The sequence below is a fragment of the Rhineura floridana genome, chromosome 12 (genome assembly GCF_030035675.1).
Source record: "Rhineura floridana isolate rRhiFlo1 chromosome 12, rRhiFlo1.hap2, whole genome shotgun sequence".
In the NCBI taxonomy this organism is placed as follows: Eukaryota; Metazoa; Chordata; class Lepidosauria; order Squamata; family Rhineuridae; genus Rhineura; species Rhineura floridana.
Window position 1 is genome coordinate 16,415,343 of NC_084491.1, and position 18,619 is coordinate 16,433,961.

The 18,619-nt window shown below is 45.1% G+C and overlaps 1 protein-coding gene and 1 long non-coding RNA gene across 7 annotated transcripts in view; one reads left to right on the top strand and one right to left on the bottom strand.

Annotated features, from left to right (window-relative positions):
• Positions 1–17,505, bottom strand: part of EBF2 (EBF transcription factor 2) — a 378,097-nt gene extending 360,592 nt beyond the window's left edge. For 2 of the 6 annotated variants that reach the window (XM_061592314.1, XM_061592315.1), the window contains exons 1-5: positions 16,769–17,505; positions 10,562–10,718; positions 8,912–8,975; positions 6,663–6,718; positions 6,314–6,387 (exon numbers count right to left, since the gene is read on the bottom strand). In XM_061592314.1, coding sequence (XP_061448298.1) covers positions 6,314–6,387; positions 6,663–6,718; positions 8,912–8,975; positions 10,562–10,718; positions 16,769–16,899 — 482 coding nt within the window. In that variant the 5' untranslated portion in view covers positions 16,900–17,505. The other 4 variants (XM_061592317.1, XM_061592318.1, XM_061592316.1 and 1 more) reach the window with 4 other exon arrangements.
• Positions 12,200–16,195, top strand: LOC133368287 (uncharacterized). The gene is made up of 2 exons (XR_009758618.1): positions 12,200–12,926; positions 14,087–16,195. It is a non-coding gene; the product is annotated as an uncharacterized LOC133368287 (long non-coding RNA).
• Positions 17,506–18,619: the final 1,114 nt, after the last annotated feature.

The window sequence follows — 18,619 nt, forward strand, 5'->3', positions numbered from 1 at the left end:
ATAAATCCTTGCACTAACAGACCAAGTGCATTGAATCCCCCATAGTATTTCTGTTTTAAAATGACAGAATTCTTTCTAAATTCCTGCCTATACATATAAACCAGCATGTGCAAGTTCTATGCAAATCTGTGCTCCTTCATCCTTTTTTTCCTGGCAATGCATTTCATCTGTTTTGCTTTTTCTTTTGGCGATCTAAGCATGGCAGGGCCAATCCAGATTGGGACTAAGGCAGGGGCAAAAGAGGCCCATCCTTTCCTGGTCCCAATCCAGATGAAAACCCCACCACCCCTAACACCTGCTATGTAGTTTTCTACAAAAATTCACCCTACTTCCTAATTGCATGGATGGTGCAACGTTGACTTTAGCACATTGACAGATAGGATATTGTGCATGCACAGATGAAACATAGCCTTGGAGAAACTGGATGCCCCAGAAGTCTGCTGGTTTCAAAGAAGGGCTTATGGCTTCCCCCTTCCCCCTCCCAAAATGGTTTTAAAATTCAACCCTCAACTTTCACCAAAAAAAAAAAATCTGTCTCTAATTTCAAACTCAAATAAGCACCCAGCATGGTGGCCTTTGTTTTGTTTTCTTCTCTCCAACTCCTCCCTGGCATTGCATAACAAAAGTGTCTAAATTCACACCATCTGGCCAATAAAGACCTAGGCTCACTGGCCGGCTGGCTCAGCTGATTATGTCTGCTGCTGTCTAGTCTGGGCCTTGTGGCGAAAGTCACAGCTGTGGGTCTCGCTTGCACTCAATGCAACTCTGTTATTAGCCAGCTGTAGGCCCCGAGACTACTTCTGTTCACATTATAATACCTTTTCACCCCCCTGAGCATCAAGGGCACTGGGGCTTTCTGGCAACAGCCAAACAAAACAGTTTTCCTCTTAGCGAATAGTTGACAAGGCCTGGGGGGGGGGATTATTCCAGGAGGAGAGATGCCTTATTTTTATCCATCATCTGAGCAAAAATTTTGCATACATATCTATTCAGCTAAGAGGATCTCTATGGCTTTCACTTCGAACATCCCCATCTGAACTATATTGTGTAGAAGTTTCACTGAAATCAATGAAGCTTCACAGAACACACTTAAAAGATTTTAAGGTGTCAGCACCAACAGCTTGACTCCACCCTGAAAACACTAAACAAGTACACTAATTATTGTGAAACAGAGATTTCCCCTTCTCCTACCAGTGACACATCATTGCATCTGCATAAATATTTAGACAACATTCCTGCTAAGCACGCATCTGTCACTCGGAGAAAGATGTAGAGAGTGCTGGATACACTTGTCTGCATTTGAGCTGAATAGTCCTGCAGTTCCATATGACAAATCAGAAAGATGTTTATCTTCTGACTGGGGCTGAAAAGCGAGGCCTGTCACTCAAAGACAATGGGCATCTGCTTGAACGGCAAGGATAGTAACAGTACATTAAATTTTGATATACTGTTACTAATGCAGGCTAAACTAGGAGCTTTAAAAATTGATGCTGCTCCTTAAGCAGCCCACAGCGAGATCTGATTATCGGGCTTAAAATAAAAGTGTCAAGATTGACTAAGCTTGGATAGATTTTATCCAATCTTGTTCCAAGTGAAATGTTTCTTTTGCTGCTATTTTAAAAACCAACATCCAATTTATGAAAGTTATGTCTACATAAGACACTTCCATTCACATGACTTGATCAAGTTTTTTATACTGAGATCTTGATTTGGTTTACTAATCTGTGCCTTACATGTAAAGGACATCAGAGAATTATCATGCTTCTTCAGCTAATCTATCAAGCAAGGTGGTTCCAGGCTAACGAAATAATAACCTTACAACTGGAGAGTCAAATTTCTACCATCACTGTAATGCAAGCATAGGGTATTTTGAAAACATCTGTTGTGTAAACTAAGGTGCAAGAACTCAAGAGCTCTGTGTGTGTTTGTTCATGTAGTATTCAGGCAGCAGTAAGTCTGTTTGAGGAAAACACTAGCCTCATTTTATGTTATTTCATATTATTCTAGGAAGGCAAATCTATGAAATGTCAAATCTCCATTTTCTTATGGAGCCATGCTTATGTTAAAGCTTCTCACAGAAAGGCATTCTTCTTTATAGAACTGTGCAAGTTCTAAAGAAGTCTAAGAATAAAATGCATACTAAGCATCTCATTTCTAAATGATGACACGAAGAAATGTATCTGGCTGGGGTAAGCATTTAACCCAAATAAGTTGCTGTGTTTAGCCTAGTGGCCCAAGAATTAAGCATGAGTGTTGCCTCAAACTGGTACACTGTGTTTGAGATAATCTACAACTCACTATATTTGTTTTGAATTGTACCCCATTACCCAAATTGCATATAAACATATTTGCGATTACCAATGATTTTTGGCAAATAAAACTTGACTTACTCATATTGGGTAGGATCCTGCCAAAGTTAATTGCCTTTAAATCCATTTTTAGTGGGACATGTACACATGTGCTTAATTCTCCCCTCAGAATCAATGCTTTAAAATGCTTCTTTGGGGCTAGATAGTGTCAACTGTATTTTGTGTGTACGAATTTGGGTACACTTTACATTGTACACTGATTTAAAACATTTGCACCAACTCCAAACCTAAGCAAGCACACTTTCCTGGAAAATGCATCCCACTGAAATCCTAAGTACTTTATCAGTACTGATCATGCCCAGTGGACACAATTCTGCCACAATTTTAAAGCTCAAAACCCACAGTTGAGCAATATCTTTACTTGAATCAACCAGAATAGCATGAGATTGTGGCCATCACATTCACCAAAACTCTTCACCAGGCAAGATAGTACACAGTGCGGCCGGGGAGGGGAGGGCGAGAGGGCAATATCATATGTCTGGAATTTTAGTTTGTAAACCCCTTCCAGCGGAGACCTGCTCTCTTGTACTTTGCAAAGCTGCCATGTATACTGATGGCACAAGAAGGACAAAAAGCTCAATGTACAACCTGCATATTTTTTTACTTGTATACAGCCACGTGGCATGAAAAAGAACAAATATACTTAGGGACATAAGATGCCTCATACAGAGTCAGTGCATGTAGCTTAGTACTGTCTACACTGACTGGCAGCAGCTTTCCAGCATTTCAGACAGGGGACCCTCCTATTCCTACCTGGAGATGCCAGGGTTTGAATCTGTGACCTTCTGCATACAAAGCAGATGCTCTGCCACTGAGCTACAGCCTTTCTGCAAACAAAGGGCCCCTCCAAACGCCCTTTTTATGATGCATTCATGATTATTTGTCCTCACAATGCTATCAGGGAGGTCAATAATGTTTGTGCTTTCAAGAGTTTTGAGGCAGTCACTTCATTTCCAGTCAGGGCATATTTCATAACTTCCTGCTGAGATCCTGTCACTTTTTAATATCTCAAATGCCCTGGTTTCTTTTTGTCCCACTTTTGATGGCTATAGCCACTCCAGACAGCAATAAAGTGGTGGCACTGGGGAAGCGTTGTAGAACAACTAATAATGCAGAATAAACTCACGACTAATGCACTGTTATAGTGTCAAGAACATGTTGCAGAATACACCCCCAATAAAACACAGGACTGGAGGGGCCCAGGCATGTTTGTACATGTCCATTATTCAAAGTAAGCCTTTGAAGGACAACATGGCGGAAACCAACACAGAAGTTCCTATGAGCTCACACATACAAAGCCAAACGTGATGCTTTTGGATGCATTTTGTCCATGCTGCAGCTTTGTTGTTACCCCAGCTTTCTGATCGTGAAGAACACAGGCAAAACTCTCAACATAATTCATGCAATTCTGAGGGAAGGGGGCAGGCAGTTTAACAGAAGGAAAAGGTGTGTCAACCCCTGAAGTTATATATTGAGATAAAGTAGGATCTTTTTAGAATCCAGAGGCTCTAAATCTAAAGATTGTAAGGGCCCATATTAATTTTAATTTCTGCACAACACTTAGCAACTTTGGGTGCTAGAAAAATAAAATTTGAGCAAGTACCACTAGACTAAAAAAAAAAAAACTACTATGACAACAGACTCAGGTATGACTTAGAAAGGATCATGACTGCTCTCATTTCTCTCAGTTAAAGAAAGAATCATCCACCAGCTACACCCCTACAGTGCACTCCTAGGCATATTTGCTCAGACTAAGTTTCATTGTGTTCTTACTAACAGGTAAGTGTGCATAGGATTGCAACTGAAACATAAGAACACTACCAGTTAGCACTGCCATGTGCCAGCCAGGGCTTTCAACCTGCTAAAAAATCTCATGCTGCAATTTTAAATGCACTTACTATGGAGTAAGCCCCATTGAACACAGTGAGTTTTACTTCCAAGTATGCACACATAAGATTCTGCCAGGAGTCAATTCATCATATTTGCTGCATTAAAGCTGCACACATTTGCATAAGAATAAACACACTCATGCTTGAAGAAAAAAATCTTTGACTTTAGATTATGTATTCCTGTGTTTCAGCAGAAATCTCCTTAAAAGAAGCACTCTCCCCATCTCGCACGTGCAACAGAAGGAGGGAATGCTTCTTTCAACATGGTGTCCACTACTCACAGATTTTGTTAAGTACCTGCATTGCAGAATTAAAATTGTTTTTAAAACCGGCTGCCCAGGTGATCTGCTGACACTTTAAAAAAAATCGATCAGAAGGTTTTCACTTTAATTTAATCAAATCTAACTGATGAATTGGTTAAATGTTGCTGCCCATTTGCCAGCAAAAAAGAAAAGGAGGAGTAGAAAGCAGCTTAAAAGGTACCAAGTAGGTAAGATATATATACCTACTTGCATGTACCGTCAAAAACATCCACAAATATTTAACATTTTAGTGCATAGAAGCATAGAATCATAGAGTTGGAAGGGGCCTTGTAGGCCATCGAGTCCAACCCCCTGCTCACAGCAGGAAATCCACAGCTGGAACATCTCCCGCAGATAGCTGTCCAGCCTCTGCTTGAAGACATCCAGCGAAGGGGATCCCACCACCTCCCTAGGCAGTCGGTTCCATTGCCGAACTGCCCTTACTATCAAGAAGTTCCTTCTAATGTCCAATCTGAATCTACGCTCCTGCAACTTAAAACCATTAGACCTAGTCCTACCCTCTGGGGCAGCAGAGAACAAATCTGTACCCTCCTCTATGTGACAGCCCTTCAGGTACTTAAAGAGTGCAATCATGTCACCCCTCAGCCTTCTCTTCACCAGACTGAACATGCCAAGTTCCTTCAACCTTTCCTCATAAGACTTGTTCTCAAATATAACATGCATCAAATATAACATGCTAACCTGTACACACACATTGTTAAAGGGGGGGAGGGACATACCAAAGAGTAAAGACAACTAATAATATTACAGTGCCATCCTAAACATGTTTACTCAGAAATAAATTCCACTGAGTTCAATGGGGCTTACTCCTAAGTAAGTAGGTATAGAATTGTAGCCTGTGTGTATACATGCATACTCAAAAAGAACTAAGCAGCAGAAATCTGACTTATTTTTCAGGAAATATTTAAATATTGTCAACAAGAGGAATATATATATGGCATTTTCCACTCACTAAGTCTGAAACTGACATGGATCTCATAGATGCACAACCGGACACTAAAGATCACTTCCACAACTTTCCACCGAGTCCAGGTGTGGGGAACCTTTGGACCTCCAGATGTTGCTGAACTACTACTCCAATCAGCCCCAGCAAGCATGGCCAATAGCCAGGGATGATGGGAGTTGTAGTTCAGCAACATCTGAAGGGCCAAAGGCTCCCCACACCTAGTACAGGCCATAGATGTTGAGTGGCAGAGAAAATGGTTTGTATGGAAGAAATCCTGCATTCAGTTCCCAATGTCTCCAAATAAGGCTGGGGGGAAGACCCTGTCCGAGACCCTGAAGAGTTGTTGCCAAGCAGTGTAAACCAAGGATGGGAAACTTGTGGCCTTCCAGATATTGTTGGACTACAGTTCCCATCAGCCCCATCTATTGTGGCAAATCTCACGGATGATGGAAGCTGCTGTTCAATATTTGGAGAGCTACAGGTTCCCTAACTCTGTTTTAAACCAAGGAGCAAAAGATTTTAAAAAAGCATTTTAGGCTACATGATCAGAACCTTTCTAAAAAGAATGCCACTTTTCCATCCCTTTTGTTGTGCAAATAACCCATCACACCAATGAAAAATGTTACTTTACTGTGATACATTTATATACTGTTTTTCTTCCACCATGAAACTTATAGTAGGATACATGAGGCAGTCATCCATCTAAGCACTGACCAGACTGCTTAACTTCAGCAAGGTGGCTGTATCATATGCCGTTATACACATAAATAACTGAAGCTGGCTTACCTGCACATAACTTCATGGGTGAGCAGAACTCTGCACATTTCTGGATTCTTGTTCTGTCCTTCATAGGTGATAGGCTATAAAAATGTGGAGAAGTACTGAGAGTTGGTTTTTAATCAATTTATTATTATTATTAACTACTAATACTAATACTAATGAATGAGTTAAAACTAGAAAGTGAGAAACCTAATCATTGCAAAGCATATAGAAAGTTATTTTACACACAGCATCAAAAAGCCTCGCTGAAAACAGAAAACTTGATTAGGATACTCAAGAAGAAACCCAGATGGGCAGGGAGGTTAAAGGGCAAGAACAAAATGAAAGGTGGAGGTAGAGAATCTGCTACTCTTACCTGTTTTGTGACTGAGTCAATGAGTCTAACAAAGAGATCTTGTTCAGTTCTGACACCTACAGGGAACATGAAGAAAGCAATAGGAGGAGGATAAAAACAAGACCTTTCCAAAGGATTAGTTCCCCACCCCATTCAGCCAGAAGCGGGGGACCTGTGGCCCTCCTGATGCTGCTAGACTACAGCTCCCATCGCCATTGGCCATGCTAGCTGGGGCTGATGGGAGTCTGAGCCCAACAGCAACTGGAGGGCCTCAAGTTCCCCACAAAAGCCCTCCCTGTCATCTCCTCACTGTATCCCACCTCCAGCCCAACCAGCTGCATCTAGATCACTGTTCTTCAGCCTTGAGGCCCCAGATGTTGTTAGACTACAACTCCCATCAACCTTGGCCATGGACTAAATTGGCTGGGGCAGTTGGGAGTTGTAGTCCAACAACATCTGGGGACCCAAGGCTGAAGAGCATTGGCCTAGATTACTGCTCCAGGCTGGTATATTCATTAGTGTTGTGCTGAACATTTCACCTGCATCCCCCCTCCTTGGCCATTCTCCATCAATTAATGGGAAAAGAAACTGCATTTGAAAATTATTAAAGGGGAGAGCAAATTTGAAAGAAATTTCTAATGAGTGAAATTCAAGGCTTTTTGTCCTGCTTGCTTAACTTTTCCGAGGTGGCCAAGGGGTGTGAGTGGCATTTCTTTAATTCTACAAATCACCTTGCCATCTGTCTGCCCTCTGCAGCTTTCCTAGCTTCCCACAGGTTCAAATAAAGCCCAGGAGAAAACATCACTGGGTAACGCCTCCCATGAGGCTTTTCCAAATCAGGAAGTGCAGGCAGCCGGGGAGGCTGCAGAGTGCTGGAAAAAGGTTTGCTGGAAGGAAAAATACATACAGCACCCTTGGCCACCTCACAACAATAAAGTAAGCTCAACATCCTGCACCAGCCAACATTCTAGCGTTCCCTGGGAATCAGGCAGAAAAATGAAAGCTTCTTTCCCAGAGGAAAAAAACTTTCAAGAAACCACAGGACAGATTTCAGCGCTTCGCTAGTGTTCATTCTTCCCTCCCTTATTCATCACATCTGCTCAAATCGAAAAGCCGCGATAGAAGCATACCTCGATGAGGAGCAATTCGAAGGTCACAAAGTAGTAAGCAAGCCTTTGAATTCACCCAAACTCTTCTTCCTACTAGCTCTAAAGGGGGGAAAGGAGGGGGCAATTGCCCCAAGCATGCTCACCCATCAACACTCCCCCTCCACCCAAAGTGGGTTTTGCGCATTGCTGTATGATATTTCCATTGCCCTTTGCTCTATGATATTTCATTGATCTAACATTACATTTCCATTGTTCTTTAGGAATTTCCCCCAGATCAACAAATACTATCTCCATTTTTTAGGCAGGTAGATAGCTAGGTAGATGAAAACTTACTTCAAAATTTCATCAGTGCAAGCATTGTGTCAAACACTGTACAGAATAAAAAAAATAGTGAAGACCTGCCCCGAAGGCTTACAATGCACACTGAAAGGCAATAAGCTAACAGCATAATTCTAACTATATCTACTCAGAAGCAAGTCCTATTGAGTAAGAGTGGGGCTTACTCCTAGGTAAGTATTGCAGCCTAAGTTACTGAGACATAAGCACATATCCTTCCTACAAGAATTCCTGTCTTCAAGAGGAGAGGGCAAGTATGGACAAGTTTTGGGGTTTGGTTGTATTTAAAATGGGTATCAAAACTGAATTAAGAGAGGTGCTTTTTTCATGGTGTACAGCATCTCTCTTTTCATCCTGTTGCTGTTTCAGATCAAAAAGGTTTGGGGGTTTTTAAAGAGAGAGAGAGAAACTTCCAAACCTATTTATTGGAGATCATAATTTTATTTGTGTCTTTGTGGTTTAGAAGTGATTTAAAAGAGGCACTTTCCCCATAGAATACATGCACCTGTCTTTTATCCCATGTTACCTTTTCTGGTCAAACAGGTTTGAGAGGCTTTTGAAACCATTAGGAAGCCCTGTCAGACCTAATTACCAGAGGGAGAATTAGGGAGCAAACTGCATAGCCAGAATCAGCCATCTCTCTTTCCAACTGAAAGCCATCTGTCTTTCAAACCATCTTCAACTTGAGATGGGAGTGGTACATTCTCTGATCTCAGTTTAATAGAGACATTAACCCTCTAGCACAGGAACTCCCCAAATAGTTTGATCACTTTTTCTGTAGGCCTTGGAAAGGTGTGTATGGGGGAATATAGGGAGATGACTCACCATTGCTGTAAAGAAGCTGCAGTTTGTAGTGGGTCCCATTATTGGTTTTCTCGTTGCCTTGTTCCTGTCAGGAAAGAAAAAAGTGATTCAAAAGGGGATTGATGGATTCTCAGCCCAATATCATAGTTTGTTTAGACAGAAGTCAGTCCCACTGAGTTCTGCTGAGCCTCACAGAGCTACAATTCCCACCATCCTTAACAAACTACAGTTCCCAGGATTGGGTGTGGGGTGTGGGGTGGAGTGAGGGTGGAGATAAAGAATGTGCTATAATGTAGTCCCAAGTAAATAGGATTGCAACCTGGGGTGGCAGAAAAGAGTTTCACTTAATTTTCTCCTTGTGCAAGTGGGTTTGATCCGTGGTTTACTCGGAAGTCACTCCCAGGGAGAAGTGCACAGGATTTGTGTTTGCACACACTCTTTTAGTGCTGCTAAAGGAGAGCGGACTGATGATGAGGTTGCCCTCTGGAGAACTGTGCCAACGTTTCCAGCTTATGCTGAATCCAGGCCCAAGGCACTCCTCTAAAATTGTGTGTGCCAATTTCAGGCCAATAATCCTGCAAACAGATCGACCCTCTGGCTATTTGGTTTGGTCCCACTAGGGTGGTGGCGGTGAGGGAGTCTAATTAAGCCACAGCCCTTTTCTCCTGAACCGGTGATACTAGAAGTTGGGCTTTGGAGAGAGTGATTTTAGGGTTACTCTCAGTCTTAAAAAGCCTGCCTAGTACTTGACCTGGAAACACCCTGATATAAACGGAGAAGGGGGAAGAGGGACCCAGAGAGTTGCACTGGGAAGGTAGAAGGACTGAGATCTCATTTAACCGTCATTATACCAGCCATCTACTGGACCAAACTGGATCATCAGTTAATATTATAACTCATTTCATTTATCTTTTTGGGGGGAGGGGGTGAAAAGAAACTTACAGGTGGCAAAACAGCAGCAAAACAGACAAAACGCATAACCTTACTTTTCAGCATATATTCCCACTCCATTTTTTCTCCCCGCCTCCCTCCATTTTGCGGAGAGCACCAATTCCGGCAAAGTTAAGCACTTCTAAGCCCGTCAGGAGTTGAGTGAAGGCTGTAATACTTAAGCTCGCTTAGAAGGAAGTAAGCCCGGTGGATCCCTTCTAAGCAAACGTGCTTATACTGGTGCTGCAAAAGTGCTTAGTTCTGATCGAATCTCGCCCAGTTGAGGGGGAATTTCAAGGCGTGGCAAAAGTGAAATTGACGCAAACATCCTCTGAAGTTCTCCAGCGGGGGTGGAAATTGCAGGGCTCTAAGTCATTTCGGTCGGGTCTTTGCGCAGGAGAACTTCCTGGTGGTGGGATTGTTGTGCCTTTTGGAGTCCAAGGAGAAACTAATATGTTAACCCTTGCCAGGGAAATGAAATTCCCAGAAACTAGCAGGAGCTGCTTTTTTTTTTAAAAAAAGTGCAATTTGAAAAGGGTGTCTGAGTGTGCAGCCCGGTGATATTTAACAAGCCCCAGTTCCTATACATCGTTTTCTTAGGAGTCGGTAGCATCATAAGGGGGGGGTAATTTTGACGGGATTGCTCTAAATGCTTAGGATCGGCGTGTGCAAGCCCGCGGTGGGGCGAAAGCAAGGGACAAGTGGGGCGGAGTGGGGAAGAGAGCCAAAAGGAAGCCTTACTTTGTCGTTTTCCACGAAGTCCACGAATGCCGTCCGCTCGATCTCCACAGGCTGCCCTTGTCTGTCGTAAAGTGCCAAGACGAAGTGGAAGAAATTAGACTTCCTCAAGTTGGAAGGGGGCTGCTTTTCAAAGTGGGCTCGCGACAGAGCGACGCCGCTGTGGAAGGAAAGAAAGAAGAAGAGAAAGAGGCGGAATGAATAAGCAAACGCTTGCGCACATAGACTAGCCCTGCCTCAGTGCGATCCTATGCCAACAGCAAACATGCACAGGATTACACTGCGAGGTTCTTAGCCAAACATGGATCGGATTGGGCTGTTAGTCCTCTTCAGCAAACTTTCAGGTGCAAACGAGTCTTGTGGCTCTTTACAAACTAAGGCTGCAATCCAATACATGTCTACTCAGAAGTAAGTTCCATTGTGTTCAATGGGACGTACCCCCTGGTAAGTGAGTACTGGATTGCAGCCTAACAGATTTCTTGTGGCAGAAAGCTAAAATCCGTTTCATCCAGTGCAGGAATTATTTCCTCCTCCGTGGGAAGTCTCTCTCTCTCACACACACACACCGAGTTCCTCTTGTATTCCAAATTATTTTAGTCCCCCTGTTTACAGTTAAGATGCATCTCACAACTGAAGCAGACAGTCGCCGGCACGCAAAAAGAAAAAGAGGGGGGACTGTAGTCCACAAACGTTTCTGTCACAGTAGATTTTTAGTGTTTTTTAAGGTGTCACAAGACTTGTTTTGGTTTTGTAATGGATGCAGAAGGGGTCGATCAGACCTTGAGAGCTTCTTGAACAGCGCAGGTAAACAAGGCAGAAAAAAAGAAAAGCCGCAATCAGGAGCGGGAGACCTTGCCAAGGATTCACCTGCTAGAATCCCCTCTCTCACATTCTAGCACTGATAGCCTCAGACTGGCCAACAAATTTTCTTTTCCCATCCCTGGGGCAGGATATCCTTCTGCAATATTTTAGAATTGTAAAACATATATATAGAGAGAGAGATACACATACAAACACACACATATATGGCAAACTTCAAATAAGCTATAATTATCATGAACCAAGCGGTTTCCGCTTTGCTCATCTTTAACTGTGCCTCCCCCACACCAACAAAGAAAACCTATTGCATGGACCGGACCGCCCCCTCGTTGTCTTTGATCCTTATCTGCGCTAACCCTGACCAGGAAACATTTGCTATGGTTAAACAATAATTAGTTTAGGAAAAGCTGGAGGAGGGTAGGTAGGTCACGATTCTTGGGGCACTCGGAGAGGAATTGTGCCGATTGTTTATTATTATTACTATTACAACAACAACAAAGATCCTGCTTTCTCAATAACTTAGTGGAAGCTCCGGATCTAGAGGTAAAAACAGGATGGAAAAATCTCAGAATCAGTTTCATTTATGCCGATCCGTTGGTTTCCCCTCATAACAGCCTTGTCTTACTTGCGAGTAAGGCCCATTGAAGTCAATGAGAAATATTCCAGAGCAGAAAAGCAGACTCTGAAGCACTCCCAGCGATCGCGGGTCCCCCTTTAGACCCGATCCAGCTCCCTAACGCTAGACGCCTCCGTCTCACGGGTCTACTTTTAAGTTGCTGATCCCAGGAGCTCCGGAGCTCTCCTCTCAAAAGGCACACGCGAATCGACTTCCGCGCTCTTCCCGTCAGGAACCAAATTTGGATCAATGAAGAGTGATCAATGCCAGGGGTTCCCTTTCCCCTCCATATGGCTATCCCCGATTCGAAGCACACTGAATGTGGGGAAACTATGTTGCACTGGACCGGAAAAGTCCACGGATTTTTTTCGGAGAAACCCCAAAAGGAAGAGCTCGCTTGAAACGTCGAGCATGTCCATTGCACGATGTGCAGTTTACCAGTTACCAATGAAATCCTGTGCTGGGTGTTCGGAACTTAAGTTCAGTGAACCTTACTTCCAGGTTAGTGTACAGGGCTCTGCCGCCTAAAAGAGTCCTCCCGGAGCCCATATCCTCTCGACGCACTTACTGCGAAAAGCAAGTCCCAAGGCTTTCAGCGGACCTTGAAGCTATTCTGGGTAGAGTTGTGGGAGGTAAAAACCAGGGGGGGTTCAGTCTGCGAGTTAGGAAGAGAGCAACTGACACTATTCCCATACCGTTCGCTGCTTTCGAGAGAAGTGACATCGGAAGGAATGAGTCTGCCAAGCCAAGCCAAATCCATCGGACTGGTTCCAGAGGCAACGCTTGGAAGATCGGCGTCTCACGGACCAGTGAAGATTTCACAGTGAAGTAAATATGAGAAAGCCCCTCCCGGGTTCAGTCAGGTGGAAGCTACAGCGGGCCTTCGTCTTCTCCAGAACTCCTTTCCAGTCTGAGTGGATGCCTCTGCTCGAGGTAAGGTCCGCCGACTTCTTTGGGGCTTGTTTCAAAGTTAAGTTTGCATAGGATCGTATCTTTGGCTCGCCTGCTTCCCCCCCCTCACAGCCTTGTTCTCCTTGCCCAGCTTGGATGCATATATTCAGGAGTAAACCCCACTGGCTTAAAGTATCCCTTGCTCTCCTTTTTAAATGTGAATAAGATCGGTAGGTTTGGGACTGACTTTGGAACAGGACCTGCTGAAATCTCCTGCCCTATCTCATAAAAACTTACTTTGAGGTAAGCTCCACGGATCCCTGCGAGACTTACTCCCGTATTCACGTCGCGATCCTAGACTTTGTCTCCTCAGTCCCATTGATTTAATGGGATTTACTCGCAGGTCGAGGTATAGCACCGCCGCCTCAGCACGCCCGCAGTCTTACCCGTTGAGGAGTCACAGGATTCTAAGATTGCAACCCCACTTACCTAGGGATAAGTCCCATTAGATTCAATGGGGCTTATTTCTCAGTAAACACCTTGGCCTAGGAAGTTGGTTTAGGATCGAGGCAGAGAGTTTATTCCTTGGTAGCAAACGCGGGCGGTGGGGGGGGGATAGACAAATTACATAACTTTCCAAACATATATTTAGGACCAAGTTTTAATTTTGGATTAAATCCCTGAATTTCCCCCAGCTAGCTCTGTCACATCGCTGAGAAAAGGAGGGGGGGGGACGCTTAGACTGTTTGAAGATCCAAAAAATTTCCCTCCTTTCCAGCTAAAGCTGCAGTCCTAAACTGGTTTTCTCGGGAGTCAGTCCCAGGGAGTTTCATGGGAGTTGCTTCTAACGAAACGGGCATCTGAGAGCGTCGCCCAGGCGTTTTAAGTCCCATCTCGCTTTTTGAATCTTTCCATTGAATTCCGTTCACTCCGTCTGGGCAAGAAGGCCCGCGAATTGCCGCGGCATAGTTTTATGTCCTCAAGAGACTTTAAAAAGTTTGGGGCGGTTGTTTGTTTTTACGCCTCCAGGTGGAAAGGAACACCTGTTAGGACAATCAGAGGGGAGAAAGCATCCCCCAGCAAAAGCCGATCCTGCCGCTTTCTTCACAGGAGGAGGGAGGCGGCCGGCCCTAGAGAGAAGATGGATGTTTATTTTCGCTCTCTTGAAGGGTAGACTCAATTCTTTCTCTGTTCCAATTCAGCCCCTTCTCCAGCCGGAAAGATCCACTCCCCGGCCCAGGAAGACAAATTCCGTCTCCACCCCCCCAGAGTCCAGCAGAGGCCTTTCCCTCTCTAATTTTCTCCTCGACAAATTCCCGGTGCCTCTAAAGGGATTGTGAATTTAGGACAGGAAAGAAACTCCTCCCCAGCAAAAGCTGCAATGGTGCCGACTGGCCCTGACAAGCTCAAGGAGCAACTCAAGAGGGGCTGTCCTGTCAAGAATGCGCGCATCGGTTTGCAGCTGAAAAATCATCCGCAGACACGCCATTCCTACCCAGACGGACTGGGCTCAGCGGGTCCTATTTCCAGCGACCTCGGTTTGAATGAGAGTCTGGTCAATTTCAGAACTGCGAGAACTGCAACTCAATACAGACAAAAAGGTCTCGGCGCGCTTCGAGTCGTTGCCTTACTTAGGAGCGGGCATCGCTGAAACTTACTTGCGAGGACATGTTGCGAGGATCGGGATGCTGATTTCCCTCCTCTCCAGCCCTTGTTGGAAAGCGAATCTACCGCACTGAATTAGGAAGTGATGCCCGCATTCTTAATGCAGAAATCCCTCAAAAGGAGCCACAGGGGCCGGTTTTCGCTTTTGGACAGGAGCTTTGGATCTTCCTCCGGCTGCCATCCTCGAGCATTCTTGCCACGAAGTCCCATGGAGCACAGTGGAAATTAATTCTGAATAAACCCTCTTTCGATTTGGGCTAGGAGATATATATTAGTAGTCTGGGCACAGCTGGCCGATTAAAGCGCTGCAGAGCGGACTCTGACGGAGTTTGGTCCTGCGACTTTCTATTTCGGGAGCGCTTCGGGCTTCATCCTCCTTTAGTTAAGCTTTTGGGGGCCGAGAAACTGCTATAGCCCCGAAGGGTCCGCGACTCCTTTAAAGCCTGGCCTTTAATGATATTCTCTTTCCCACCCCCATATTTCTTTCAGTGGATCTTTTTTTCAGATCTAGAGCATTTGGGATCGCTCGGTTTCTGACTCCGTTTGTTTATGACTCGGAAGTAAAAGTCACGTTGGGTCTCCCTTCCATGGAGTTTGCGGGTTGCTAGCGAGATCAGTGCTGCTTAGGACAAAGATTGCTTTAAAATTCCGGTCGGCATATATATATTATTTTTTAAGCGGAGTTTCTTTCAAGTCAGAGTAAGTCCGTTCTAAGACCTTACACCACGATCACAATTCCATGTTAACTCCATTGACCTGAATGACATTTCCTGCCTAGTAAATATATTTACAGTGCCGGACGGGGCAGCCCGATCTTAAACCTGTTTACTCCAGAGTAAATCCCACAGATTTCACTTTAGACTTGCAGCGCAATCCTCACCCTGTCTATGCAGAGGTTAAGTACTGGTTAATTCAATGAGGGCTTACTCCCAGATAAGTGGGGTTAAGATTGCAGCCATAAATCCTTAGAAAGTATATTTAGGATCGCAGCCCTGCTGTCTTTAAACCCAAGTCACTTCGGCTCAACGCAGATTATTGCTAGATTTTGCAGATCAGGTTGTCAGATTTGCTTACAAGCTTCCAAGACCTACACTTCCGACTGCAAGCCTAACCCCCATTACTTGGGAGCAAGCCCCGCTGAATTCAGTAGGGCTTACTTCTGAGTCGACATGATTCGATTTGCGCCGTAAACTATGGTGTTAAGCGCCCATCTCTCTCCAAAGTGAAAATGTGGCGTGAAGGGGGGGAGAAGAGAGAGATTTGTTTGTTTTGAACTGAATCACGGAGCGCCAGGCTGAGACAGCCTAAGGGAAGATGCTCCATACTAATACTTGCTAGTTCTTGCATTCTGCAGGCCTTCACGCCCAAAGTTGATTTCTGAGGAACTGCTTAATAGCAATGCAGTCCTCATCCCATTGAGATCAATACGGCTTACTCCAAAGGTAACAGTGTCTATCAAGAGCTGCGCCCTCAGGGCCGGGCTTTGGGGACAGAGGTCTAGGGCCCCACTCTGCAGCAGGGCTGGCTCACCCCCACTGAAGTAAAGTGAAGCAATGCACATGACCAGCTAAAGTCGGGGGGGGGGGCGGCATTAGGCCCTTCAGTCAAGAGTGGGGCAGAGCGATCTGAAGTGGGGCCGGAGAAGATCAGGGCGGGGGATCTACCCGTTCTCCTCTCCGCCGGCGGAAAGGCCTTGCGAAGATGCGGCATCCTAGCCATCTGCGGGGGGGGGGGGGAAGGTTAGTAAGATTACAGCCTACAATTACCTAACTCCATCACAAAGCATATACACTGCACAAGCAAGGGCTCAAGGCCCAGACAGCCTCCCTCTGGCATGTCCCGCGATGCCGGTCCTTTAAATGTGTGTGTCTGTGTGGGAGATAGATGTACTGAGCCATCCTAGCGCTGTCTTACTCGGAAGGAGGTCGCCCGGAGTTCATTGAGACTTCCTTCCAGGAAAGAGGGCAGCCTAAGGCTTACTTGGGAGCAAGTCCTCCTGAACCGTGTAGGCATCACTCGGATTTCACGCACACACACAAATACACTGATTCTGCCCCCACCAGTGGAACACCATCGCGTTGAAGGATGTTCGGTCCTTTCCAGCTGGTCCTGGTTATTCTGGCTGCGTGCAAAAGGTAAATACGTAACCTGGGATCTCCTGGATCTTCACAAGAACGTTACGCGGATCGAGTGTCCCCGTGGAGATTTGGTCCACTTACCTTTGAGCGGCGACGTTGGCATCGACCACGCCAACATTCCTCACCCAGGACCGGACAGGATCCATCTCCGATCCCAGCACCTTGTCTTTCAGGAGGGGTCCTCTTCCTAACGTATCTTGGATCCCAAACATTTAAAAAGTTTATTCCAAAAACACAAACCAACGATTTTTTTCTTTCTTTCTTCTTTTCTGGACAAAGCTGAAACTTCACAACAAGGACACGCGCAACATTCCAAGGAAGTTCGCCTTCAACGAGCCCCTTCGGCCTTTAAAAGAGGACCTGGTGGTTGTTTTTTAAACTCTTGACAAATAAAAATTGCGGGCTGTTGCGTTTTCCTTGGGGGAGAGGTTGGTGTTTTTTCCCGCCCCCCTGACACTTCTTGCAAATCAAAGTTGTTGCGCTGATCTGCCTTTTCCGATGGTGGAGATCATCCTCTGAGTAAGAACCGCTGGAGAGGAAAACGCATCCCAGCGCCGTCCTTGTGCTGTCTCAAGGATCACCTGCTTGGCGGAGACACGAGGACGGAACTGACGGCTGCCTAATCCACGAGGAAAGAGAGGAGGGGGGAGAGAGAGAGAGGAAAGGGGAGGGGAGAAAAAGAAAAGAAAGAACCCAGGGATCAACGTTGAAAAGAAAAGGACGAAACGCAGCTCAAGAGAGTCTGATTACGCCCTAAGCCGAAGCAAACCCGCGGCTGGTTTTTCCGTGCCCAGCTCACCATGAATGGGTTACAGCGATGGAAGAGAACGTCCTAGGGAAAGGGGAGGAGCGCGCGTCCAAATAAGGCGCCGCTATTTGCATAGTCTCGTCCCATTGGAGGAGGAAGGGAGACTTTTTCTCAAAACTGATACACGCGAGCTGAGGCTACTGCTGGTGTCAACAACGGGTGAATTAAAAAAAAACACGAGTGGGCGGAGCGAGATGTAAACAAGGCGAGGCAGCTTTCTAAGGGTGTTGAATAAGTTACTTACCAAATACTTTGTATTTGGGTTTGTTAACCTGTAACAGATCTAAAGGATGAGGACCGAGGCCGATTTTCTTCGCAGCTTCGGCTGCAAATACTAATCTTATTCAGCCGAGCGTCAGCCCGATCCACCCCCCGTTTCATTTCATATGTTATTTTGTTTTATATATCGTTCACACGTTAGGAAGGAAGGTGAGGGGGAAGAGATCACAGCAATGCTTTATGCCTAAGAGCTGGGCGCCGGGAGTGGTAAAAGAAGCCTATCATCTTAAGCACACTTCCTGGGGAGTAACTTCCTTGGAAAACAGGGGCTCACTTCTGAGGAGATATGCATAAGATCGGCTAGCGAAATACTTTTTAAATTCTCAATTTATTGGTCTGGGTCCTAGACTCTAGGAAGTGGGAGTTGGGGGGGAGGCGCGGGGGGGGGAGGGATGAAGAGGTGATACAGACATACCTCCCGACCCATCTTCCAAAAACTTCACTGCTCGCGGGATCTGTATGTATGCATCCCGTGGAATCTGCACAAACACCAACTCCCACTTCTCAGATCAACAAACCGAGATTTTTTTTCTTTTTAAAGCCCTTTGCAGCCCGATCCTATGTCTACTCAGAAGCAAGCCACTGCTTTTAAAAGGACTTACTCCCAAATAAGCGTGTATAAGATTCTAGTGCTCTTGTCATGTATAACATAGGATGAGAGCCCTAGTCTCTCATATATAAAAATATGTACATACTCAGAGATACATATACAGACACGCGCGCACATACACACACAACTTTGTAGTAATGAAACATACAAAACGTCTTGACCCAGTGTTGCCGTCGTTTCCATCCACCCACGTTCGTTTCACAGGAAAGAATAGCCCATCTCTACATAAATTAAG